The following is a 27,433-nucleotide window of genomic DNA, read 5'->3' as shown; positions in this document are numbered from 1 at the left end:
AACAAACGCTCAGTTTGGTAGAGTAGCTTTGTCTAGTCTAGGTTCTTGCATCATGCTCTGTTACCTTTAATCACTCCTGCAGTACTCAAACCTCTATTTTTTTTCTTAAATCTCAAGTTCGGGCATCAACTGCGCTACTTCAGTGGCTTATTGTGCACCTTATGTCAAGTTAATACAATAAAATAGGCATGTAGCTTAAAGGATAAGAAAGGAAATGCAATGTTGAGGTTTAGAGTAACTTGCTTGCCTTTCACACATAGTATTTATTTATTTGATTATTGGTTAGGCTATTAAACGTGTAAGAAACTAATGTTGTTCTGTGAGCTCTCCCTTTTTCATTACTTGACTTTTTTGTGGCTTTATGTAGATAAGTTACGTATTTAAGGTAAAAGTTTTGGTGTCTTTGCATTCATTGCCATTTCTCATAAAGAAACTTGAGGGACTGCCCAGGCCTGTTAGCATGTAGCACACTACAACTATAACTGCACACAGGCATGGTTAGAGGCATTTGTGTTTTAACTGGATTCTTTTTTATTCTTGCTAGTGTGGAGGGGCAGAAAGTTACTGCAGAACAATGTTAACTGACTGAAGGCTAATGTGAAAGCTGTGATGTCCTGCCGACAGAAACCTGGGAAGGGGGAAGAGGGTCCCTCTCGTAACCGTACTTGCACATGGTTAACCATTGGGTGAGCATGGGCTCTTAAGCTTTGTTTACGATACAATTATAATTGAGTTTGGGGACCCTGATTGGGTATTAGCATAAACGTTGCCAAAACTAATAAAGTAGATGGGCTCAGTGTCTAGCGTAAGGTCTCATTAAAGACACAGGATAAATGGCTCTGTTGCAGCCTGGTTAGGGGTCAGCTCTTAACTGTCCCTTCTGCATTACGAGCACTACAGCAGCTCAGCTGCAGCACCATAGTATAGGTGCACGCCACAGTGACAGACAGTTTTTTCCATTGCTGTAGTAACTCCACCTTCCTGAGCAAAGCTAGCTAGGTCAATGGAGGCATTCTTCTGTCAACATAGCTGCATCTAGGTTGGCATAGCTGTAGTGCTAAGGGTGTGGATTCTTCATACCCTTGAGCACTATAGTTATGTCGACATAAGTTTTTAAGTGCAGACCAGGGCAGGCCTAACTCAGTTACAGTTGTAGTGTAGCAGTGGCCTCAGTCTCCTTTTATAGACTGTCCTAACAACCACCCTATGCAGGTTAGGGAACTGCAGTAGGTTGGTATCACAGAGGATGTAGGACTCTGGGATCTGCCAAAATTCTTACGTGACAGTTGAGTGTGCACAGAAATGATTTTTTCCCTTGATTGTCTATATGTCGATCCTTTTTTCCCACCCCTAAAAATCAATATTAAACAAAAAAAGGTTGATGGGGTACCTGTAAACTTGAGGTCACTTTCCTCAGTTATTTGAATTCTCCTGTGACTCTCTTAAAATGCTGAAAGAGTATTTCACCCCTAAACAAATGACTGCAAAAATTCTTCCAAAAAAAGTTTGGGCTCTGGACTCAGACCAAACTTGAGATGTTTCAACCCCAAAGGTTAGTGTCAGACATTACATTCAGTGGTGGGTTCTAATGAAAGTCCTGATATAGCTTGAACTAGCTATAGCTGTAGAAGCTTTAATTGCTGGCACACGCACAATATGACACATGTATATTCACCCTCAATTTTCGTAAGATACTTGCTTTGAAATGTGTCCCATTGACTTTATTGTAGCTCATTGGCAGCAGTATTTGCTTCATTGGAACAAGTTTACAAATGAAGAACCACTTGGTTCTTTTTATTTGCATATTTGAGTTTAATTGTTCTTTTGCAGGGCCCACACGAATTCTGTGTGCTGTGTTCTAGAGACCTCAGAGCTGCAGTGTGACACTGGAGTTCTTACTTTGTTTTTGTTTGTGGTTTACATTCTGAAAGGGTGAAGGGAATCCCAGATAGGATTCACAATATTGTGTTGGTTAGAAGCTTATTTTTCAGAGAGGTTGTTTAAAGCTTACACTTTCAATTACACTGGCCTATTAAAATCCACAAATCCCAGTTAATATTAAAAATAGTGTTGATAACAAGTTGGTACAGTTTTTTATAAACTTTACCTGAAATGTCCTTGGGATTACACCTTAGGGTTTGTTTGCACTACTGCTTATGTCAATGTAACTTCCATTTCTCTGGGGGGGCTTTTTCACTGCCCTGAGTGATGTAAGTTAATAGACTTAAAAAGAACTGTGGACACGGCCTTATGTTGGTGGGAGACGGTCTCCCACCAACATAGCTTCTGCCTCTTGTTGAGGTGGAGTAATTATGCTGATAAGAGAGCACTCTCCCACTGGCATAGTGTATCTTCACCAGACATGCTATAGTGGCACATTGGTGCATACAGAAGAATGTTTAATGTTAATTTAGAGTCCTTTGCTGTACAGTAATGATCAAGTAAACTACTTGATTTGGTATAGTAGATAGATAGACCCCCCCCTCCCCCTGCTTTCTTTTGGTGGTTTTTCTTCATTAACAAGGAATTGTAGGTTACTTTAATAATATCAGTAATGAAGTAAAAATAGATGTTCTTGTACAGTATTCTGAAATATTTCTTCACACAGCTTTAAATACATAACGTGGCAAACCTTGTGTGAAAGAGAGACTACTGCTTCTGCTGCTCTCAAACAATCCTCCTCAAAAATGTATAGTCTCCTATACTTTGGATTAAGCATAAACAATAGTCCATGTGCTGTATAAACATTCTCTGTATAAATCATGCAAAACCAGTGTTTAAAGAAACATTAAAAGGTTGATTTTAACTGACTGTATTTGCTTTGTAGTTTAAGGTTAAAATTAATCATTTATTCATCCCACAAGGTTCTAGGGAAACAAATGATTATTCTGATCAATTTTGAGACATGGGATTTTAACCCCTTGATTGACTGATCCAACAAGACAGTCAGGTTAAGTTACTTTTAAAAGTATCTCTTTCCTGGTGTTACTTAAATTTTGAAATGTTGAAATCATTTTAATGTTGAATATACTAAGTTTACATGCTCGTCTCACTATATATTCTGTTTACTTTCTGGTTCTCACATGCTACCATAGTGCTACACTCCTTCGATTGGAAGGAAATATGGGGAATTGTTTAACTATTACCAAGAGAACCAAACTGTTCATTAAGTATAAATGTCAAACCTATTCCAGAAACACTATTTTTAAGAAGGCCAGGTAGCGTTTAGAACAGTGTTTGCTAAACTTTTTTTAAATTTAATTTAATCTTTTTCTGAATCAACTTAATTTTGACATTACTAATAAGAGATTCTCTAAGTTAGCTGCTTTAGTACTTCAAATAAGGGCTACTCTGTGTTTCCTTTTCTTTGCTTAGTTCACTTCAGCTGTACTGTAGAGCAGTGGTTCTCAACCTTTCCAGACTACTGTACTCCTATTGGCAGTCCAATTTGTCTTGCGGACCCCCATGTTTCACCTCACTTAAAAACTACTTGCTTACTTTTGTATTTTTATGTCTGATTTTGTATCACAACACAGTTACTGAAAAATTACTTACTTACTTTCTCACTTTTACCATAATAAAATAGATCAATTGGAATATAAATATTGTACTTTTCAGTGTGTGTGTATATAGAGCAGTATCAACAAGTCATTGTCTGAAATTTTAGTTTGTACTGACTTCACTAATGCTTTTTATGTAGCCTGTTCTAAAACTAGGTAACTAGAGGAGTTAGTGTGCCCCAGAAGACCTCTGCATACCTCTGGGGTACATGTACCCCTGGTTGAGAACCATTTATAGAGAAGTGCCCCTTCAGTGCTCTGCTGGTTGACCAACAGCTGGCTCTGTACCCTATTCAAGTAAAGTGGCTACAGCAGAGGGAGTTAAAAAGAATGTTGCTCCCTCCATGGCAAATTGATGTAGCGCTAATTTATGCAAAGTGCCCCCCAGTGCAATGGTAAGAGATGTATTAGGAATATGTGCAGTGGGTGACATTCTATTCTAGACGGGTACTGCTCCTGTTCACTTTTATTTTGATCATTCCTGCACTACCCTGACCAAAATAAATATTATTTAGATAAATAAGCAAATAGAACATATGAGTCTAGATAGTCCACCTGCTCTTACAAGCATCAAAAGAAAATACAGGTTCTGTCTCTGACAGGTGCAACAACTCATACAGACATACCTAGCTACCTCAATAACAATTGCATGAAGCTGTGGCAGCACAAGCTAGCCACTTGAGTACATAACCAGGGTCCTGGGTGGGCTTGCACAGCTCCTCTGCTGTGGCTTCACTGCTGCTGTTACTTGGGTATGTCTACCCAGGCTGCAGTCAACTTCTGATTGCAGTGTATACAACCCTATGAGGCTCAGCACAGAATCTCCTCCGAGCTCGTGCTTGTTAATTCCTTAGTAGTTCCACTGGTGGGAATGCTAATACAGACACAGCTGCTAGCATTTAAGTAAATACAGTCTAGACTTGCTCTGAGCAAGATTGCACAATGTGGTTAAAATGCTGGAGACCAGCCTGAACGAGCACTCTCATTAATGCAGGTGCACTTGTGGTAAGGGCATTGGCAATCTTATGGGAAGGAGGAGAGGACAGCAGTTATATTCTGCACTCCACCCTTTCATCCACAGCTGGGATGAGTGTAGGCTTTGTGATGCCAGGTGCAAATTAAAAATTCAGACAGCAATATCAGGAGAAGTGAGGGTGAGGCAGCTAGCTGGTTGGACTAGTGCCCCTTGCAGAGGGATTTGGAAGGAAGCTGACAATCATAACCCCAGAAGTGTGGGACCCTTTAAGTGACATGCTTCACACCAGACTATGGCCTGCCCTGCAAAGGTCTGTTACCAGTGTAAGATTTTATTATTTAGAACCACACTAGCAATGTAAGTTTTTAAGCTCCTGAAATAGTAGGCATTGGAAGCTAACACTAAAAGACTCTTCCCTTAAAAATGCAGCTGTATTAATAATTATTTAACATAGATTTAGGGATACTACTTATAGGACACAGCCAGGCTGGGTCCTGTTGTGCTGGGCACTTACGAACATATCACAAAGGACAGTTCCTACCCTGAAGAGCTTACCTCTGTGTATCCCCAAACTGGTTGGCAAGTAGCCTGAATCTGACTCTGAAACATTGGGGGAAGTAGAACTATAAATTAATAAGTCAGGCCTGATCTTGCTCGCATTGGGACTGATGGGGAATTTTGCACCCAACTCCCGTGGAAGTGGGATGGGGCATTAAGAAGGCCATACCACTGCTTGTGTGTTTTCTCTGGTACTTACAGATAAAACAAGTTGAAATGAAGGATGAGATGGCTGCAACGCTTCCCAAAATTGTCAAACCATTAAAACTAAAATCAGGTGAAGCTTTATCTCTAATAGTGTTAAAGAAATCTGTACTGGTGCAAGAGATTTCTCCTTTTCTACCCGTCCCAGTCTCTTCCTTGCAGTCACTCCAGTAATCCTGCACTGTGTTTTGGAAAGGCTATTTTGTAAGCAAATTCAAGTTTCCAACTGTTTTGGCCTTGCTGAGTCTAGAGAGCTGCTGTTTAGAATTAAACTGTGATCCAGCTTGGAGTTAGAGAAATCATTCATATCAAAAATATTATTTAAAAAAGAGCATGTGTGGGGAAGGGATGGGAGGGGTCTCTTCTCCTGCCCCAAGTATTGAGAATGGGACCAGCACCATGGCTGAAGATTCCCATTAGCTAGAAAGCCCAAAGTTGATACTTGGAGCTTGATCCAGCTCCCACTGAAGACCAATGGAGTCTTTCCATTGACTTTAATGTGAGATGGATCTAAACTACCAGCTGAGTGGGCACATAATGCTCTGATTCTCCTTCATCACAAGACAGTGGCATAGAGTGGTAAGGGAGGAGCCTGTAGGTGAGAGGCAATAAGGGAAATGATAGATGCACTTCACTGTCTTTCTCCATTGAACGTGTCTTGGGGGAGGGGGGGTGAAAATAAGCAGGTAATAGTGAGGAAATGGAACAGATTAAATAGGAGTAGAACAGGAGGAAAGAAATTCATTTTTTTAAAATGCTTTTTCACACAGCATTTTGGGTAGCGAAACTTCATTGGTGCATATTATAATAAAGGAAGCATTGCTTAGGAAAATACTGCATAGCACAGTTAATTTGAAAAGGGATGAAAGCTTCTGGTGGAAGCTTGTCTGATACTTGAGCCAAACTGGGTCAGACTTCACTACTTGCGGTAGTGAGTGGTAACTTGTCACTGGGTTTCAAAGCTTGCTAGCACAGTGCTTGGAACCCTGTAGTATGCTTTTGCCTTCCCAAACTTTTGGGGCATGCTCACAACCACCTGATGACTTTCCCTGCACCTTTTCTTTAAACTCTGGGGAAAATCAAGCAACAGTGCCCTTTTATCTTTTTTGGGGGGGGTGGGGGTGGCAAAAGGGGCAGACCCAAATACTACATGAAATCGCAAGTGTGGTGTAATCCTTGTCCTTAGGGCATATTTGACAACACAAATAAGCACTGCACAGTTTGGCAAGATCAGCAGTAGAGCTGGTTTGAAATTTTGACAACTTTTTTAGGTAGCTCACATTATTCAGCTCACATTATTCAGCAGATAATGTCTCATTATTCAGCGAGCTCCCAAGACTGGATTAAAAGTTACTTAAGTAACTTATTTGATGCAGGGGTGCAATCAATAATGTTAAAAGGGAATAACTCCTTTAGTCAGCTGTAATCTTCAGCCTCGCTTGAGAGGCCCCCATCTTTAGAATACCAGAGTTTTTCATGACTGGCCTGAGATGCGCTGGCAGAGTTGGCTGTGGGATCCCAAGTTTGGAATAGCAGGGGGTGTTGCATGACACATTGCACTCTGCACTGACAGAGTTTCCCCCAAACATGCAGCTATCAGTGAGTTTTCCTCATGCTGTAATGGATTTAACTAGTGCTCTAAGTCCTGTAACTTCATGTGTACACATTTAAGAGGGATATTAAAAATAAAAATGGCTACTTAAAATGCTAGGCGCTTCCTCAGTAACTGTTGCATAGGGAGTAGGCTACAGATGGAATATTTGATAGACTGTTGGGTTTCTTTGCCTTGTACAACATAAAGCAGAGTCATTCCTTAAGCATCACAAACAGAAGAACTATGTATGTATCCATCATCAAATTATCACTTGGGTGTATGCAGTTGTTGGTTCCCAGACTGAAGCTGGCATAAAGCACTTCTTCAAGCACATAGTCACTGCAGAGAGGCTTTGGTAAGATAGTTGTGCTAAGTAAAGGTTGGCATCCCATCCTTCCATTGGATTGTGTTTTAACAGGAATTCTTTTAATTGGTTTCCACTGTCATTCTGTTAAAACTCTATTTCTAGACAAAGAAATTCTTGACATAAGTTTGTTCTTGAAAACATGCACTCAGTACTGCTTTGGTCATTAAATTCATTTTATGTGATTGTCAGCTTAAAAAAACTTCCAAAACCCTGCATTTGGCAGCCTTTCAACAGCAAGGCAGCTTCCTGCAGCCTAGGACTATAAACTGTATAATTTGTCCATGGAGGCCTATGCATTACAGAAATGAAAATTTCTTTCTCTGACAGCATTCATTGCTTAGTACACAGCAATTTGGCTGTCAGAAACAGCTGGCACAGTAGGATGGGACAATAGGAAGGGGGAGAGAAGGAAGTGCTTACTCAGAGCACCAACCGAGACGATCAAGTTACACAGTCTGTCATTAGCAGACGACACCATGCTCTAAGATATAGCTTCATGTCTGAGCAGGAGTCTGTGGCTCAGACAGTAGGTGTTTTACTAAACAATTGAAGAAAAATCTTTACTCTGCAGTGATTGCCCAATGCTGGCTTTCTTCAATGTTAAGTGTGTCCTCTGTTAGATGGAGCTATACATTAAAGTAATTTTTTTCTTCCCTAGATTAGGTAAAGTCTTGCTGTCCCCCACCCCCTCTTTCTTATAGGTGGGGTGGGAGATGGGTCAAACAGTTGTGAAAGTATTGCTCAGAGGGCTTGTTTCCAGCCCACAGTTCTCTTTAATCTGGTTGCTGGTTAAGAAATGTACAGTAATCATGACGATCTACTAATTAAATACCAAGTTAAAGAGGTGACAATGTGAGATTTTTTTTTAATATAAAAACGAGGAGTCTGGTGCATCTGAAGAAGTGGTGTGTTTTACCCGCAAAAGCTTATGCCCAAATAAATCTGTTAGCCTTTGAGGTGTCACCGGACTCCTCATTGTTTTTGTGTTTACAGACTAACAGGGCTACCCCTCTGATACTTGGCATCATGCAAGTGTTTTATGTGGCATGCATTTCTCTAGTATGTCTTTTCTCCCAAAAAATAGCATGGTGCTGTTTGTTACATGCTTGATTTCTGTGTCTCCAGCATGGCTTTGTGTTTCCTCTGTATTGATTTTCATGATTCATTGAACATGAGCTAAGCAAAAAGCATACTTAAATGATGATGGAGACAGCTGTCTGTTCAAGTAGGAGATGTACTCATGGTGTAATGGCGCCAGATTTTTCTTCCATTACTTTCTCCAGTAAGGTACACAGTAGTAATATTTCACTAAAGGCTTTTTCATTTCCTCTTAAGCCTCTGGTGTCTTACCTTAAAATATACTATGTTTCAAAGAACTCATGTGTACCACAAACTTTAGTATGACTTCTGTTCCTGAAGACCTAACCACTGTATTTCTGTGGTGATCTATCGCTAATCATTTTAGTTGGAAAGATTTTTTTTTTGTGGGTTTGAGTCCTTATCAAAAATGTGCAGAGGGAAGAAGGAAAAAATATTTATATTTTTAAAAGCTGATTGGCTAGCTAGCAGAACTGTTGAAAATGTACATATGGAGAATTTTAGATAAAAGCAGAAACTTATAATGCTCTGGAAGCTGATATGTTGTTTTTTGGTTGGTTTTTAATCTGTTCGCCTTTATACAACAGAAGCTGAAGTTCCAGATGTTGTTTTGGATTAAAGATAGTGAATGGAAAAATAAGCTTTCTTAATGATAATAACAGAGTCAGACTGGCTGGTTCTGTACTGACAGGAATATGGAGAGATAAAAACTCCATTAATGGTGCATGCACTGCCGAAGAAGCCAATAAAACAATGCTGTCTTCACTGGAAAAAAAACTTCACATTGGCAGTGATCATTGCCAACTGCAAGAGGAGGCAGCTGCAGACTAACAAAAGTATTAAAATAAAAACACTTACATGATTTGGGTGGGACTGTATTTTTTTTTCTCCCTTCTCTTATAATTAAAGGTTAATCTTTAATGATCCATACTGCATGGGGGAAAAAGAACAGGATCTTAAAATGCTTTAGCCATGTATAGAGTTTGTGGTGGGAAGGAGCAGGGGACAGAGGATGGAGAGAAGTCAATAATCTCTCTCTGAAAGAGTGTATTCGTAGGGGTCAGGTGGCCTCTTGGTGGCTTACCACCCAGAAAAAATCATTTCTGTAGAGTGACTTTTAGCTTTAAAAAAAAAAAATCCTACAATCCACAAGGAAGGTTTTTTTAAAATAACTGTTCTGCTTATTTTCTCCCCTTGATCTCAGTTGCATCCTTCTCTTGAGTCCTGGCAAATCTTACTAACAGTGAATGCAGGTTTTTCCCTTCAGTGGAATGCCCTCCCCATCCAGTATCTGATAACTTACTGTGGTATTTAACTGCTTCAGGCCTCTAGCAAAACCCTCATTTTCCAGTTTCTCTGACCTTGCAGTGCAGCTGTTGTAAGGTAGTTACTTCAACTATGCTGATTCATGGCATAGTACTAATAGTTACTGGAGGCAGTATCAGCCACCCTCATGTAGTGTGGAACTAAGCCATTGCTGATCACCAGGGATCCTAGTATTCAGTGATTTTTTTTTTAAAGCCCCCCTGAATTCTCCAGTTTTTAAAAACAAAACCCCAAAAAACTGATTTAAATAAATGCTGAACTTTAGTTACCTATATATACTGTGGCTATGGAATCAGTTGAACGCAATGTTTTATTGATATACTGTAGAACCCGGTTTATCCAATCCTCATCATCTGGCTCTCTGTATTAACTGAAATATTGGCTGGAGCTGACTGCCCAAAACCCTCACCCCATCTTATAATAAGGAGGAGAAAGCTCTTTGCCAATTCTCCTAGTTATCTGGATTTTTGTCACCCCCCCCCCCCCCAATCTGGCCCCGGTCCCAATTATATTGGATAAATGGGGTTCAGCTGTAAACTTAAAGTGCATTCAAAAACCAGTCACAAGAGGGGGAGGGTGCGCGCATTGAATAAGTGACACTGGTAATATTAGTAAAACTTTTATTTTTTCACAAAATGTAAAAACAAAACATTGATTCTCTGTAGAAACACAAATTCTGCATTTTTCTGTAGCAAATGGATTTCTAGGGTCCTTGTTGAGCACTCAGGATCTAAAGCCTTGTCTATATGACTGACTGACAGCTATTGCTAGAAATGGGGGTAAACTTCCTCAGGGCAAGTAAAGGCTTTCTCTTTCTATGCTAATGGCTTACACTGGTGTAGCTATGCTAGCCTGCATTTCTGGCTGCAAATTTCTACAGCGTATAAGGCCTTATTCCCTGTCTACACTAGGGAATTTGTAGTGTCCTCCCGCCCTGCTCTTCGCCACCTCCCCCCCCCCCGCGCGCAAATGTGGCTTATCAAGGCTTTTGCCATTTTTCTCTGGATCTTCCTCCTAACATTGATCTGGTTTGGAATCTGACTTTCAATTTCTTGCACCCTTTAAGTTGAGTATTGGTTTACTTCATGCCCCTTCTAGGGGCTTGGCTACACTGGAGAGTTGCAGCGCTGGTGGTGGGTTTACAGCGCTGCAACTTACTCACCGTCCACACTTGCAAGGCACATACAGCACTGCATCTCCCTGGCTGCAGCGCTGGCTGTACTCCTGCTCTGCCTCGGGTATAACTATTGCAGCGCTGGTGATGCAGCGCTGCTCCTCCAGTGTGGCCACCAAAAGCGCTGTAATTGGCCTCCAGCAGAATTTTCACATAATGCTTTTAACTAAAGAACTCTGTTTTGTTATGATGCCTCTCTTTGTTTTGTTGTGAACTCGGGGCTCCCAGAGCTGCTTATCTAAAAAACAAACACAGCTCCTGTTTGCTGTGAATGAGGCAGGCAGGGGGATGAATGTCTACAGCTAGTGTTTGCTTGAGGAGAGAAACGGCCCGGCGGGAGGGAGGGGGGGAAAGGGAGTCAGTGGGAGCAGCTGCTTATCTGGTCTGCAGGCTGTTTGCATTTAAGAGTGAATGAGGGGTCGGGGAAATGGTCAGATTTTGCAAGGCAGGGAGCTGACACAGAATTTGCAAGGCAGGGAGCTGACACACAGTGTCGGCTCCAAAAATCCTCTTTCTCTCCTCCTCTCCCTGTCACACTCCACCCCACCCCCCTCTTTTGAAAAGCATGTTGCAGCCACTTGAACGCTGGGATAGCTGCCCATAATGCACCACTCCCAACACCACTGCAAATGTGGCCACACTGCAGCGCTGGTAGCCGTCAGTGTGGCCACACTCCAGCGCTTTCCCTACACAGCTGTACGAAGACAGCTGTAACTCCCAGCGCTGCACACCTGCAAGTGTAGCCAAGCCCTAGGATGAGTTTTGTTAAGCTTATGTCTCTGCCTTTTGAGCTTGGGAGCCAGAGGGGGGACTTTTTTGTGAGAGGCTTTCCCTGCCCCATTGGCTGTGGTTGAGGTCCAGTGATCTTTATGGAGGAATTAATCTCTAGCCCTGCATATGCTGGTCTAGCCCCATTTTTAGGGAGTAGGGTACTCATTTGAGAGAATTACAGACTAAAAGGCTGACAAACTCCTGACAGAGCTGGAGCAAAGTGGAGGGTATAGAAGGAGCTGGGCAAAGAGTTCCCTTATTTTTATCACCTGTTTATCATGGGCGCTGGATTACATTCTTTCCCTCTGTTGACTGGAGGTGACAGTGGGACTATGATGCCCCTGTTGCTGATGTTTCAATTCCCCCCAGGTATTTTTGTGCCCCTTCTAGCTTGTTTAGCTGCAGTTCATTTCTGAGAATTATCTTAGGTGCCTCAGTTCGTTTTCTATGTTGCAGCTGACTTGGTTCTCCTCCAGCTGAAGTTTTTCCTGCCTTGCTTGCACCTCCATAGACAGATGTGGTTGCTTGTCTGCTACTGAGTTAGAATAAGACTTAGGCTTTTGTGGAGATGGGTTACCTGTCTTGCCAATGACTGAGAGATCTAGGTCACGTCCGTTCCCCCAGCCAACACACACTAAGGGCTTGTCTACATGTACATTTTATAGCTCTCCAACAGCTGGCTCAGGGGGGTGAAAAATCACCCCCCCTGAGTGCAGCAAATCTGAGCGCTTTAAAGTGCTAGTGTAGACAGGCTCCGAGCATTGGGAGCCGTGCTGCCAGTACTGGGAGCTAATCCCCTCGTGGAGGTGGATTACCAGGAGCGCCGGGAGAGCGCTCTCCTAGTGCTCATGCGTTACCACACTCGCACTTCCCAGTGCTGCTGTGGGAGCATTCCCGCGGCAGTGCTTTGAAGTTTCCAGTGTAGACATACCCTAAGTGCAAGAAGGAACTGGAGTACCAAACTCCATTCTGCCGGAGGACTGGGTTAATCTTTTAAGTTTAGTGAGGTGAAGTGTACATTTAGGGCTACATACATATCCTTAGTGAAACTTTCTCTGATCTCATTCGACTTGCACAAAGATCAATGCTAGAGAATCGCCTTTTATGTAATTTATAATGTTTATATGCATTATTTGTTAGTATCTTTATAATGGCATTCAGTGTCACTCATTGGGAAAGTAAGCTCACCTTTCAGCTTTTTCTCCTTGTTTCTCTTATCTTTCACAAGCTCTGTTTCTTTTCTTTGTCCTTTCTGTATCAGTGTAGGCTTCTCCCAGTTCCTTAATTCATCCACTAAAATGATCGGCATAGAGATGATGCTAAAAGCATAATCAGGCTTTAGTTATTTTACTGAGGAGTTTGATAGAAGGAGAAGTTTAGTTCAGAACCCCTCAAACTATTGCTGTCTTCCTGAGTCTGCAGATAGACAAACATTGCATTGGTTTACATCTGGTTTGGAAGGTTTGTTCACAACCATCACTGCAAGAAATTTAATATTTAAAGTGAAAGCTTGTATTCTGGTAAGGTGGGTCACATAAATGTATCATGTTAGCCTGGTGTTTGAAAGATAACTTTCACGGATGAGAAATGATATATTCTCCTATTTTGGAAGCATCCTCGCTCGTAAATTACAATAGCTTTCTGTTGCTTCATCCACTTCTTCTTTACTTTTCTGTAGAATTTTATGGTTTTCAATCAGTCTAATAAGGCTGTTTCTAAACAAACTACCTACAGGATTTAAAGAAGATTCTGATGGGTTTGAAAATGATTCCTTACCATAAAGATCAGTAGCTAAGCTACAACTTTAGAGTGTCCTTGATCTATGAATTATTTGTCATCTTAAAACTGAGTGATCGTCAAATATTCTGGAAATGATAGGTAGTCTTTTAGGTTCTAAACATAAAAGTAGATAAGATTAAGCTGTGTGGGGTGTGTGTGGGTTTTTTTTTTCTTTTTGTTGTTGTTGTGTAGCTGAATCCAGGGCCAAGCAAACTTGCAAAAATCTCATCAGGGGAAGGAAGTGTGTGGCATGGCGGAGTCGGGGGATGAGTTCCCTTGAACTATTTTTGGGTATGCTGTAGTTCAGCAAGTCTACCAAGGCATTTGTTGTGTTACAAGATGGCGGTCCTATGTCCTATTGTACCATAGTTTTGACCTTCACTTACCTAAGATCCTACAAGTTTGGTAACATGGTTTGTTCCTGTCCAAACAGGCAAAGCCAAATTATATAGTATAATGTAGTCAAGGCTCTCGGTCTGTGGTATTGTAATAGTCTTTTGAGAGCTAAACTTGCTTGTGTAGCTGGATCCTCCTCCTTTGCCTGGATAAGTAATTGCATTCAGCTATTTGCCTTTCAAGAGGGTAGTTAAGGAAAGAATTTAATGAAAACCTCTTAAATGAGGGGTGTGTGGGGACATCGTTATAGAGAGAGGACTTTTAATCAGATTGTCTTTAAAGACTTGTTTGTTTAGGATTTTTTTGTTTTGTTTTTAAACTTCTGACTGGCTGCTCTTTTTTGGGGGGGGGGGAGTTAACCTGTTGTCCCCACCCCAACTCTTCCTAACTCAGAACACTCCCTCCCCCCCCCCCGCAACCTTTCCTAACCATCATAAAGAAGTTAAAAAGAGCAATCAGCCCAATTTAAAAACTCCCTTCAAGTTGCCTTCTTGAAAAACAGAAATATGTGGCTTGTTCCCTCACATTTTGTAGAGGGCCAACTGTCCAGGGATATTGTTGATGACTTCAAGCTGTGATCTTCCTTTTTCTGCTTTCTTCCTAACTAACTTGTGTGGAGTCCCTTTGGACATCTTACTCTCCTGCCCTGTTCATATTTGTTTGGTGAATATATTTTAATGAACAGCTGTGCATTTGTTGAGTCACACTGCAATTATCTGATTCTGCCATAGCAGTGAGATGGGCAAAAACATGTTTCAAGCTGAGTTGCTGGAAAATTCCATTAATCGCATTCTAGTTAGGAGGCTTGGGATGAGGGGAACAAAGCAAAGTATTTTTGTATATTAAGTATTTATTATAGTTCTTCCTACCCTACCCCCCCTCCCCCACACACTCTTGATTTAGTGGGTTATGTGATTTGCTGTTAACATTATAGACCCTGGGAAAATAATTAGAGGTTCAGCTTTACCCTGGCAGGCAAAATCCTGCTGGGATTATTGATGTGCAAATGAAGTTAGTTACTTGTGGTAGAGTATTTAAATAGATAAGAGGCCACGGAAAAAGTTCTGTCTGTAATGACAGTGCTTGCAATAGCATTCCATGAATTCATTTACTAGGTATTCAGTTTGAAATGCTCCAACCTGATAATATCACAGGCTGAAAATAAGAAACATTTGCACCTTCTAAATTCCATGCATGTGTGAAAACACAGAACTAACCACTAGTGAGACAGTATTTAATTAGTACACATGGCAATCTGCAGAATCTAGACTAGTGCTCTCTCACCCCCCTCCCCCACGTACCTGGTGAAGGAGGTTCATTTTGAATTATGGGTCTCTAAACAGTATTTAATTATTAGTCAGATATTGGGGGCATAGAATAATTGATGAAACACACATTTCCTCTGTCTTGCCCTGTGATGTTGAACCACTCTTCTGCATTTTTGTAGATGAGCAACTCCCCCTGCTTTTGTTTAGACTAGGATAAAAGGTGTATCTTTAAAATGTATTAGCCATGACATGTTTAACTAACACATTTCAAAAGGTGATTGATTCACCACCTCTTCACACAATGTTAAAATCCAACTTTCCCTGTCCATGCAAAATTTTCAATGTTTTAGTTAAAATGTTGAACTAATGTTTTAAAAATACATCTTTTCCTAGTGTCGTCATATGTTGACATTGGTCTTTATCGACATTGTAACTTCTAATCAGGTCCTGAATGCAGTAGAATATATTGTAGTCCTAAGAGGGCTAAAACACAGATCCATCTTTCTCCTCCTCTCCTCTGGGGCTATCCTCTGCTTTTACAGTATACAAAAATCATCATATAGACTTTTTTTTACTTTTGTAGGGCTGGAAACACAACACAAATACACTTCTTAAAACGTGGGCCCATACTGCGTTGTATCATGTTCCCCCAGTATGGTGAAATTACAGTGTAGAGACAGGACCTTTTGTCAGACTTGCTTGCAACCATTCTTCTAAACATCCTCTAAAACTGGCCCCAAACTCTTAATGGTATGTTTTGATTTGCAAGAACAAAATACTGTTTTGATCTTAAATGGTCTTGTCAAGTTACAAGAACTAGTTTGTCAGGAAAATACTTGTAATGTCTTTTCTGAAGCAAATCAGTTTCAGGGAGGGCAGCTAACAATTCTTGGAGAGGGGAATGCAGAAGTACCTCATCAGCTAGAAAAAATCCTTCTGTCTTTATTTATGGCTGTGAAGTATAAACACCACCTACTTTTTTAAGCATTCAAGTAGTCAGAATATCAGCATCTGCATATTCGTCCTTAATGCTACTACTTAGCAGGCTTACATTTAAAAAAAAACAACCACAAAGTTCTACAAGCTAAAGAATGTTGTTCTGTCACCAAAACAGACACACTTTCATGTAAAGACTAGACTAATAAATATTCCACCACTCTGATATTCTGACAAGCCCTGTGTTCTTTTCTGTAGGGAAGCAAGTTAAGGTTTCTCTTCTCTCCATTTGTCAAGTTTGTAACACACACCTTTAATGTGACTTAAACACTTCTTAATAACTAATTTTGAAAAGCCTAGAGACTATCATAGAGCTTCTGTTTGTCCCTAAAGTCACTCCATTCATCTGAAGAAGTGGGTTTTTACCTGCGAAAGCTTATGCCCAAATAAATCTGTTAGTATTTAAGGTTGCCACCGGACTCTCTCGTTGTTTTTGTGGATACAAACTAACATGGCTACCCATCTGATACTTGTTTATCCCTGAATCTGGTTGAGCAAATACTATAAGTATTTAGAGCAAATATTACACCAATATAACTCTCATTAAAAGTATTTGGTAGACACACACAGGTCACTTCCCAAAGTTTAAAATCTGTATTATTTACCTCTTAAAATTCTTTGTGCTTTTGTCAGTTTTTTAAAAAAAAACACAACTCCTTGATCATCATAACAATCTGACTTGTGATTTGGCTTTTGTTTACAGTTGTGCAACTAACAATGGTCAAGCTAAGTTTTCTTTTAAAATAAATAAGCCCTCCTTTCCCTGAAGCTCTGTGCTGAGATTTTAAGCAGCATGGCCAGGATACTGCAGACACTTGTGATTGGATGAGAAGCATCATAGTAAGTGAGCTCAATATCTGGCAGTGTTTGCAGGATCAGGCCCTATGCTTGCCTCTTCTGTAACAGAATCTTCATTCTAAACTGGTTTTCTGGTGTTTATAATTAAAATGCCTCTGATTATGCATGATATGTACAGTGGTTGGCATGGCTGCAGCAGAATTCAGGATTACCCAAACCAGTTTAAAATATATTGCTGATATTTTTAAAAAGGGGGAAAGTATTCAAGAAAGAGCTCATGCTGCTACTGTAAGACAATCTCCAATGTGCCTGTTGGCTTCAGCAAGCAGGCCGCAATGCTCCCCTTCCCATAGGAGCATGTCCGAGCATCACATTGTGTGCCAATGTGACATAAAGTGTATAACTCATTTAATATTAAAAATGTTACTAAGGATATTTACGTTAATAAGCTGCTGAAATATGTGGGAAGCAGCAATAACGGGTATACTTGCTGTTAAATGTCTTGCTTAGTTTGTGTCCCTGTGGTTAATTTGATAAGATGCATAAAGCCAGTGCATACTCAAGTTGTTGAGCCTAACTTTCTCATGCAATTACTTGTGAATGTATCAGTTATTTGTCAATACGAATGATAGTTTAGTTTCTACTTGGCTGTTTGCATACATAAAATTGTGCACATGGTTCTTAAATATTCAGAGGTGAGGTCACCAGTGAACCAGAGCCGCTAAAGAGATGTATGTCTACACTGCCCATGTTACAGTGTGGCCACGGCAGCGCTGTGACGTGGGCAGTGTAGACACGCTTTATCGCCAGGAAAGAGCTCTTCCAGTGATTAAAAACCCCCCACCTCAAATGAGGGATTCTGGTTACAAAAGCACTGTCTATACTGGTGCTTTTCAGCACTAAAACTTTTGTGTGTGTGTGTTCACACCCCTGAATGACTAAAATTTTAGCACTGAAAGTGGCAGTGTACACACAGCTTAGTTATTGAATGAGCATTTTTAAGAAACATTATTTTGTGCATAAGGAAGAAGGCTCTATAGCCTCTTCCTCTTTCATCATAGTGCTATGTTAGGCCTTGACATCAGTAAAAATGCAGTGCCCTTGGCTTCTCTTTGGGGGGAGAATGGCTTTGGCTTCTGTGGAAGACTGTAAACTGTGGGTTTGTCTACACTGGCAATTAACAGCGCTGCAACTTTCTTACTCAGGGGTGTGAAAAAACACCCCCCTGAGCGCAGCAAGCTGCAGCGCTGTAAAGCACCAGTGTAAACAGTGCCCCAGCGCTGGGAGCCGCGCCCCATGCTGAGGTGGTTTTTAAAGAGTGCTGGGACCACACAAGACACGTTAAAGCGCGGCTGCAGCAGTGCTTTAGTGTTGCCAATGTAGACCAGCCCTAAATACAGTGAGGTACAGAGTCTTAAAAGACACAAGTAGGGTGTAATGTGTCTTGAGTTTTTGAAAGGGCTTGAAGAAAATTCTTTGACAATTCCTCACCTACTGTCCTGGGTGAAAACTACCTGCACTGCCAAACCCTCCCCCCTCCACTTTCTCCACAAGCTGTCCCTATTTAACTTAAATTGCCACACCTTCACTGTTCTATAAAACTCTGTAACCCATCCTAAGCCCAATATAACATCGTGAATCCACACATACCAGTAAATGAATGGTAGACTCCCTGAATAAATGAGGTTGGGGCTTTTCCCTGGGGATGAGGGGGAATTGGGCCCTAGCCTCTTACAAGACTCCTCCTGGGTCTGCTCTTCTCCTGGACACACTTGAGACTCCTCTTAAAGGAGCTTCACTGATGTGATCCCTGCCCACCTCTTCCCTGCCCCCCCAATATGGAAAGCAATTAGTGCTGCTTGTTCAGCTTTGTTCCTTTGGAGCCCCCTCACCTCAAAAAAGGAGGGGTGGGAGAGGAAAGAGCCAGGGGTTCTCTGCCTCCATTCAGTCCACTTGCCCAGGCAAAATTTCTCTTCCATGAGTGGGTTGTTCCAAGCCCTGTATTTGATACTTGTTCCCTCACACTGTAATTTCTCTAATCAGTGTATGAGCTGTGGGTGACAGCATAGACACTAAATGTATGCTAGCTTGATGCCAACAGGGAGACCAAATGAGATTTTATTCCTGTAATTGACGACGTGTGTGTGTGTGTGTGTGTGTGTGTGTTTTGTTTAAGCTATAACAGCTATGGAAATCAAAACTTTTTCATAAGTGAGACTAACTTTCATTATACTTGTTGGATTTGTTTAGGGCATGACACCTTGGTCCAGGAGTTAGCTGTTCTCTTTGGTGTCTCCACTATTGACAGGCCGGATAGGAACCCAACACATCAAAACCTTGCAGTGCCTACATTCTTGGTGCATCTCCGACTGAGACTTCCTGTCTTTCAGACTGTTTCTGCTGGGCTTAGATGTTGGTACTCTACTGATGGGTGCTTTATACACATGCAGATACCAAATGGAGTTTGACTGACTTCTGTGTCATATCTTAGTGATGTAGGTAAGGGGATGGGTATTTTTCCCCCAGGTCAGTACCCACATGTGCAATTCTTCTGACTCTGGCCTGGCCTGTGCTAAAAAGTTAGGTCAAGCCAGCTGTGTTGCTCAGGGGTGTGAAAAATCCACACCCTGAGCCATGTAGTTCAGTGGCTTAGTGTAGACAGCACTAGAGAAATGAAAGAGGCATTGCCGCCGCTTGGGGAGGTGAATTGCCCTACACTGATGGGAGAACCCCTTCCCTCGGTTTAGGTCAGAGGTTCTCAAACTGGGAGTCAGGATTTTATTACATGGTGGGGGTTGTGAACTGTCCACCTCCACCTCAAACCCTGCTTTGCCTCCAGCATTTATAATAGTGTTAAATATATATATATATATATATCTAAAAAGTGTTTTTAATTTATAAGGGGGGTTTCATTCAGAGATTTGCTATGTGAAAGGGGTCACCAGTTTAAAAAAAAAAATTTGAGGGCCACTGGTGTAGTGTCTGCACTGAGGGCTTGGCTACACTTACAAATTTGCAGCGCTGCAGCAGGGTGTGAAAACACACCCTCTCCAGCGCTGCAAATTGCAGCGCTGCAAAGCGCCAGTGTGGTCAAAGCCCCAGCGCTGGGAGCGCGTCTCCCAGCGCTGTCCGTTATTCCCCACAGGGAGGTGGAGTACGGACAGCGCTGGGAGAGCTCTCTCCCAGCGCTGGTGCTTTGACTACACTTAGCGCTAAGTGTAGCCACAGCCTCAGTCAGGCACTATAGCAGCTCAGCTGTAGCCTTTCCACTGTAGACTAGACAAGCCCTTTGAAGGCCCTGCTTTTGTGTATTGTTTGGGGGAATGTGTGTGTAAGATCACATAATTACAGATGGGTTTATAGGATCATTCCCTATTACTGCAAGGTGAGGACAAAACTTATGTAAATACAGGCTTTAATTGCTGATGAACTCAGCTGATGTGCAGCTATCATGGAAGGTAGAATTACAAATAAATATGGTCTATTTTTTATTTATTTATTTATTTTAAATCTGAGGTACATGCAAAATATGTGCAGCCCTTGGGGTCTCTGTCAGCTGCCACCAGTGCTGTCAGTACTATGGAATTTGGGTGCTCCTGATCTCTTCAGAATGATTTGAACTTGTTTAATGATGTGTGTCCACGTCTGTGCCACATGAAGAAATTAGAAACTGTTTCATCTTAATTAATTGAACCTGCCTTGCTTTCATTTGGACCATTCCATGGAGGTTCAGAATGTGTGTAAGTGATGTTCATGGCCCTGTACAGAAACAGTATGGCACACAGCTTCCAGCAGGTTGTGTTGCTGTCAGTCCCACCTTTTAGATTTTAAGAATACTTGGTTCTCTCTTTACGGCTTCCTAACTGTAATCACCAGTGGAGCTGCAGTACGATGAATTCTGGGTCCAATTTGTGCTTGCATAATCAGGCCTTAGTGATATGTTGAGAGGAGACCAGTGGAGTTTCCTACGAAGAATAGGATAATGGATATGTATACTTGTGTGCGGTGAAAATCCTAAAATCTGTTTGCCGTATTGGATTAGTACCCAGGCATTTAGATGGTTCAGAATGCTGCCCCTTTTACAGTGCTTTATGAACACCAGTCTTAATTTTCTGAACTTGCTGTACACTTGCCCTTTCTGAATCTGTTCTCTGCCCCAAGTTTTGAACTGAAAGCTTACTTTCTATTTAGCCCCTGGCCTGGGCTGGAATTGGGTTCCTTTTTGCAATGTGACTCTTACATACTGGCTTGGGATCCCAGTTAGCTTTTTAATATAAATAAAGTTTGCATGTTTAGTAAATATCTGAATTTGTAAGTTTGACCTTTTAAGTACAAACAGAAGATTTTTTTTTAACTTTCCCTATGGCTCAGAGCAGCTTTAAATTTAGTTTGTTCCATGAATAATCTGCTTCTTTGTATTTGACTTGGATGTACATTTCCAGAAGTAATACTGTCACACTGTGTTTTTACTACCCTCTAGTGGTGATAGTCGCTGTAGTAGTTCTTAGTACTGGAAATGCCTGTTGAAAGGCAGTACCCAGATTCATTAACAGAAAATTGGGGAGCGGGAGTACGTGTCTGGGAATGGAACTGGAAATAAAGCTTGATGCATTATTAGCTGCACACCAAAGTCTCTGTCAAAAATTAATGTGAAACTCCACCAAATACAGGTGTACAATATGCCACGTGTACCAGTGTTGCTAATACATCCTTTATTTTTAATCTAAGGCATCTTTCACAGACTCTTGTTTGCTTTTTGTTTTTTCCCTTGGCAATGAAAGACTTTGCTAGTTGGTTTTACTTTTGTTTTTCTTTAGTTTCAGTGTCTTGTGTAGACAATACACAATCCTATGTGATTATAGTGCAATGCTTTACATCTGAATTGTAAGCCTTCCAAAAGAATGTTTTTACACCCAAAAACTTTCCTTTGCATTTTACAAAAGTAAATCTTTCTCTTCCTGAAACTTTAACAAAAATGGAATTTGATGCCAAATTCCATGTCAGAATGATCCTTTAATACAAATTTCACATGGGTGTCTCCAAATGTAGGTTTGACATGCATTTTATTTTTTAAAAACCTGATATTAATTGAACTTGTTCTTATTTATTTTTAATTCTAAATAGGTTTTAAAAAACAAACATTACTGTGCTGTGTTGCCAACTAAAACTTTGAAGTATTGTGTTAATAAAAAAAAAAAACCAGCCTGAAAGTGAAATTGACTAGAGACCTGTCTACCAAGCCTCTCCACTGTCCTTGTGTGTTTTTAAAAAGAAGGACTTCACCATGAGGCTTAGAAACTCCAGACATCCTTTCAAACAAATTGTTTACAAACAAGATTACTCTCCCTCTGTTCCATACAAATATTCAAACCAAAATGTGTGAACTAACAAGATGTGGGCCACTTTTTGTTACATCCCATCTCCTGTCTATTTAGGCCCTGGTCCTGCAAAATAGATCTACGGTTGTAGGCCCTTGCATTTTTGGCAGTTCCATTAACTTCAGTATGACTGAATCCATGGGTAGAGTTCATAGTTCTGATTTTGGGCTTGGATTGTAACCTTTTACAGATGGGATCTTTTTTTTTCCTATGTAGCTTCTAAAGTATCTAGCATGCTTCTGGCACTGTGTAAAATAAGTGCCTTCATTACCTGAGCTTAGAGAGAAGGAACCACCTCCCTCCCCAAGCAAAAAGCATTAAATGGAGAAAAGTATATCAAATTTAAAATGTGACGTTTTAATAATCTTGGGTGTTTATGTAGGCAAGAACATTCCCCTTTGACCTTCTCACAGTATAATTTTAGGAATGTGCCCCATGTTTATATAGCACTTTGAAGTTATAATAAAGCACTATGTAAGTCTTAATTAGTATTATCAGTTTCACTACAAGGATTTCATTGTACTATTGCAATCTTCTGTGATTTATACCTGAGTATTGTAGTGGTTCCTTTAGAATATTTGTTAGTCATTTTAAAAATCACAATATATAAGACATAGTTTTCACTATGTATTAAGAGTTCTAGTTTTATGGTGTGGGTTTTTTATTTATTTTTAAACAACATAATGGCCATACTGGGTCAGACCACTTGTCTGTCTAGCTCTGTACCCTGTGTCTCTCAGTTCATAGAATCATAGGGTTGGAAGGGACCTCAGGAGGTCATCTAGTCCAACCCCCCTGCTCAAAGCAGGACCAGTCCCCAGACAGATTTTTACCCCAGTTCCCTAAATGGCCTCCTCAAGGATTGAACTCACAAGCCTGGGTTTAGCAGGCCAGTGCTCAAACCACTGAGCTATCTTTCCCCCTCCCCTTAGATGCTTCAGAGTGAATGAACAAAACAGGGCAATTTTGAGTGATCCATTCCCTATCCTCCAGACCCACCCTCTGGCAGTCAGAGGTTTAGGGACACCAGGAACATGGGGTTGCATCCCTGATCATCTTGGCTAATAGCCATTGATTAACCTAACATCCATGAACTTACGTAATTCTTTTTTTGGTACTTTTGGCCTTCACAATATGCTCTGGGAATGAGTTCCACAGGTTTGCTGTGGGTTTTGTGAAGAAGTACTTCCTTATGTTTGTTTTAAATTTGCTGCCTGTTAATTTCTTTGGGTGTCCTCTAGGTCTTGTGTTATATGAAGGGGTAAATAACACTTCCTTATTCCCTTTCTTGATACCATTCATGATTTTATAGACCTCTATCGTATCCCCCTTTAGTCATCTCTTTTCTAAGCTGTATAGCCCCGGCCTTTGTAATCTCTCCTCACATGGGAGCAGTTCCATACCCCTTATTTTTGTTGCCATTTTTGGCATCTTTTCCAATTCTAATATCTTTTTTCTTGAAATGAGGCAACCAGAGTGGTACACAGGATTCAGTGTGTGGGCATCCCATGGATTGATATTTACTGGCTTCTTATGTATCCCTTTTCTAATTGTTTCTAATGTTAGCTTTTTTTGACTGCCACTGCACGTTGAGCAGATGGTTTTAAGAGAACTATCTGCAATGACTCCAAGATCTTTCCTGAGTGCTAATAGATAATTTCGATCCCCATCATTTTGCATGTAAAGTTGGGATTATGCTTTCCAATGTGTGTTACTTTGCATTTACCAACACTGAATTTCATCTATTTTGTTTCCCAGTGACCCAGTTTAGTGTGGTCTTCACAGTCAGCTTTGGACTTAACTATCTTGAGTAATTTTGTATCCTCTGCAAACTCTACCACCTCATTGTTAAGGTTACGTTTTAGTCACTGGTATTCTTAGTAGAAGTCATGGACAGGTCACGGGCTGTAAACAAAAATTCATGGGCCCGTGACCTATCCATGACTTTTACTAAAAATACTCGCCTGGACTAAAACTTGGGGAGGCGGGGGGTGGTCAGAAGGCACTGTGGGTGCTGGGGGATGTGGCCCGGGACCCCTGCTGGTGCTGGGGTGGGGTGGGGGCGTTGGCAGGGCTGGCAGGGGTTTCCTACTCAGCTCCCTATCCCTGCAGCTCCTAGGCGGTGGAGGCAGGGCCAGGGCAGGGACTCCGCTGCTCCTGCCACAAGTGCTGGCTGCCGTAGCTCCTATTGGGTGGGAACTGCAGCCAATGGGAGCTGCAGGGGCGGGGCCTACAGGCAGTGTGCGGCGCAGAGACCCCCTCTGCTGCTTATGAACTGCAGGGGGGCCATGCCAGTGGGAGCCAGGGAGTCCCTTGCTCCTAGCCCTGAGGCCCTACCACACACCGAAACTGTTGCTACTGCTGGCACCAGTCGCTGCAAAAGTCATGGAAGTCACAGAAATCATGGAATCCGTGACCTCTGTGATAGGCTTGCAGCCTTACTCATTGTTCGTTCCCCCCCCTCCCCCCAAATCATTGATGAATATATTGAACTACTACTGATCTTTGCAGGATCCTGATATTCACCACTCTCTCTCCCTTGTGAAAACTGGTTATTTATTCCTACCCTTTATTTCCTATCTTTTTTTAACCAGCTACTAATCCATGAGGGGACCTTCCTTCTAATCCCATGATTAAGGATACAATATAGTCATGTGCACCACCCCTGCTGCAATCAGGGCCGTGTGCACGATTTCCTTCCCTCCCCCCGGCTTGTCAGTCTCCCCTGCAATGGGGCGCCAACTGTCATTCCTCTCCCTGCTTCAGCCCTCCCTTCTGCTTATTTTTAGTAAAAGTCACAGACAGGTCATGGGGTTCTGTGAGTTTTTCTCTCTTGCTTGCAACCTGTCCATGACTTCTACTAAAAATGACTGTGACACAATCTTAACCTTACCCATGACTGTTTAGTTTGCTTAAGAGCCTTTGAGGGACCTTGTCAAAGGCTTTCTGAAAGACCAAGCACACTGTATCGACTGGATCACTCTTCTCCACATGCTTGTTGACTTCTTTGAAGAATTCTAATAGATTGGTGAGGCATGACTTCTCTTAGTAAAAGTCCTGTTGACTCTTCCACAACATATCAGATTTATCTGTGTCTGATGATTTTGTTCTTTACTATAGCTGCAACCAATTTGCCTCGTACAGAAGTTAGGCTTACTGGCCTGTAGTTGCCAGAATCACCTCTAGAGCCTTTTCTAAAAATCAGTGTTTCATTGCCCATCCTCCAGTCATCTGGTACAGAGGCTAATTTAAGCTATAGGTTTCATACCCATGATCTGAAATTTCATAATTGATTTTCTTTCAGAACTCAAGTGAATGTTATCAGGTCCTGGTGACTTATTACTGAATAAATAAATGTCAAGGTTCATATCCAATCTACTTGACAAAAATAAATCAAATAGATCATGTTAAAAAGGTGGGCTTGGAAATTTGTGTGTACTTAGTGCAGTGTGTCGTCCTCTTCAGCAAAAGAGAGCATGTATTAGGTAGAATATGGTAAGCATTTTCAGTGACCATAACTTAGACGTGCTGGAATTGGTTTGTCTGCTTTGGTTTGTGGTAGGTTGATAACCTAGCAAATACCAAGACAATAGAGCACTGTAATCCTGTTGGAGCACAGTCATGGGAGTCATCTTTGATGTTTATTGATACAACCAATAAACTGCACCTTTTAACTGCATTTAAAAAACAAAACAAAAACAGAACCACAAATATGTCTGATTCCTGCAGGTGTGCAGTCGCGGCTGTCTTCCTTCAGTTCTCTACACTTTCAGACTCAGGAACAGTAGTTCCTTTGTCAGGTTTATCTCTGCAGCAGGAAATGTTTAATCTAAAACTTCAAGAGTGGCAAGGAGGTCCTGGGAAAATCAAAGCTGAGAAGCCAGTCAGCTAGCTGGAGATGGGATTGTGTGGCTGAGGTGCTTATCAGAGGATAAGTCTCAAGTGACAGATCATTTGAACAGAAAACAGCACTGAGCTGCTCTGAGGCTACACATCTTGAACTGCTGCCACTTCGTTTCCCCCTCTCCCTTACTCCCTACTTTTCTAGCCGACACCTCAGAAGACTGCTCAGCCAGCAGATACCAAAGCGCTGAGGGTTGTATTTCTTTTATAAACATTTATATCCTAATCACTGTGAACGGTCTGTTTTTGATGGATACATTTCTGTCGAGGTAAGAGGTAATCTGTGGAACCTCCTTCATTGTTTTGATTGCTGGCATCTGATTGTGCAGCAGATTTATAAATGAGTTTCTTTCTTAGTTTATTTTTAACTAGCTGAATTAACAGGCCAACAGCAGATACTTCATTCTCTGAGCAAAATGGCAACCAGCAAGGGATCTTGACATCTATTCCAAAGTTTTTGGCAGGCTTTCAACTGTATAAACACAGTATGTTGGCTGGAGCTGGATAACCGCATACAATGAGAGAACAGATCTCTGGTTCTCTTGCTTACTGGAGTCTAATTTTATTATTTGGAATTTGTTTTTTGTTCTTATTGGAGCAGAGACAAATCTTTATAGAGAACAAACTTTTTTGCCAAGGCTTTTGATGAGATATATATTTTTTGTAGCCGTGTTGATGGGTTGCTTCTCAAAGTCCTTTTCTTTTTTTTCTCTCTCTCTCTCCTCCACCCCCCATCTTTCAAAGGAAAATCAGGATTTAATTAAGGTTTGAGGCTCACGCTCCAGCTCTCTGCCCTATGCCTTACAACCACAGCAGGAAATCCAGTCAGTTGTTGAGTAACTCAGTTGTGAAGCCACAGTGGTAATTTTGCCAGAAGCTCAGGGGCTGTACCTAATTTGCATAAATACAGCATAAATGTCAAATATACACAGGTTTTTTTTTTAGAATGCCATTAGTGTACACAGCATTTCATGGGACATATAGGCAAAATATGCTTTTGAGGCTTTCAGGAGAAGGAATGCCAAGGGAATTGTTGCAAAGAAGCAGAGCCTAGGGTTCTTGGTATCTGCTTTCCCAATGAGATAGCACGTTATAAAATGCAGATTAGAATGCTGTGTGACTGACCTTTTTGTTCAGATTTATAATAGAAAAGGCCTGTTGTCCAAAGAGGTTTATATAAATAGGTGCCCTCAAACAGATCTCTGAATGTTGGTTAGTCAGCAGGCTTTTTTTAATGTTAAGAAATGCTTAAGTTGTGTCTAGAATACTTTGAATCTGAGTGCTATT

At 41.3% G+C, this 27,433-nt stretch overlaps 1 protein-coding gene across 4 annotated transcripts in view; it reads left to right on the top strand.

The window, feature by feature from the left end:
- The window catches only part of ACVR1 (activin A receptor type 1), a 104,644-nt gene that overhangs the window by 13,037 nt on the left and 64,174 nt on the right, over positions 1–27,433 (top strand). The window contains exon 1 of one of the 4 annotated variants that reach the window (XM_045032433.1): positions 590–686. The exons of 2 other annotated variants lie outside the window; for them this stretch is intronic. In XM_045032433.1, coding sequence (XP_044888368.1) covers positions 610–686 — 77 coding nt within the window. In that variant the 5' untranslated portion in view covers positions 590–609. Of the gene's footprint in view, positions 1–589; positions 687–4,720; positions 4,847–27,433 lie in introns of those variants that run through there. One more of the 4 variants, XM_045032434.1, reaches the window with a different exon arrangement.

The sequence above is a fragment of the Mauremys mutica genome, chromosome 10, assembly GCF_020497125.1.
Source record: "Mauremys mutica isolate MM-2020 ecotype Southern chromosome 10, ASM2049712v1, whole genome shotgun sequence".
Lineage (NCBI taxonomy): Eukaryota > Metazoa > Chordata > Testudines > Geoemydidae > Mauremys > Mauremys mutica.
The sequence above is the reverse complement of the archived record's forward strand: the minus strand, read 5'-3'. Positions and strand labels throughout refer to the sequence as shown.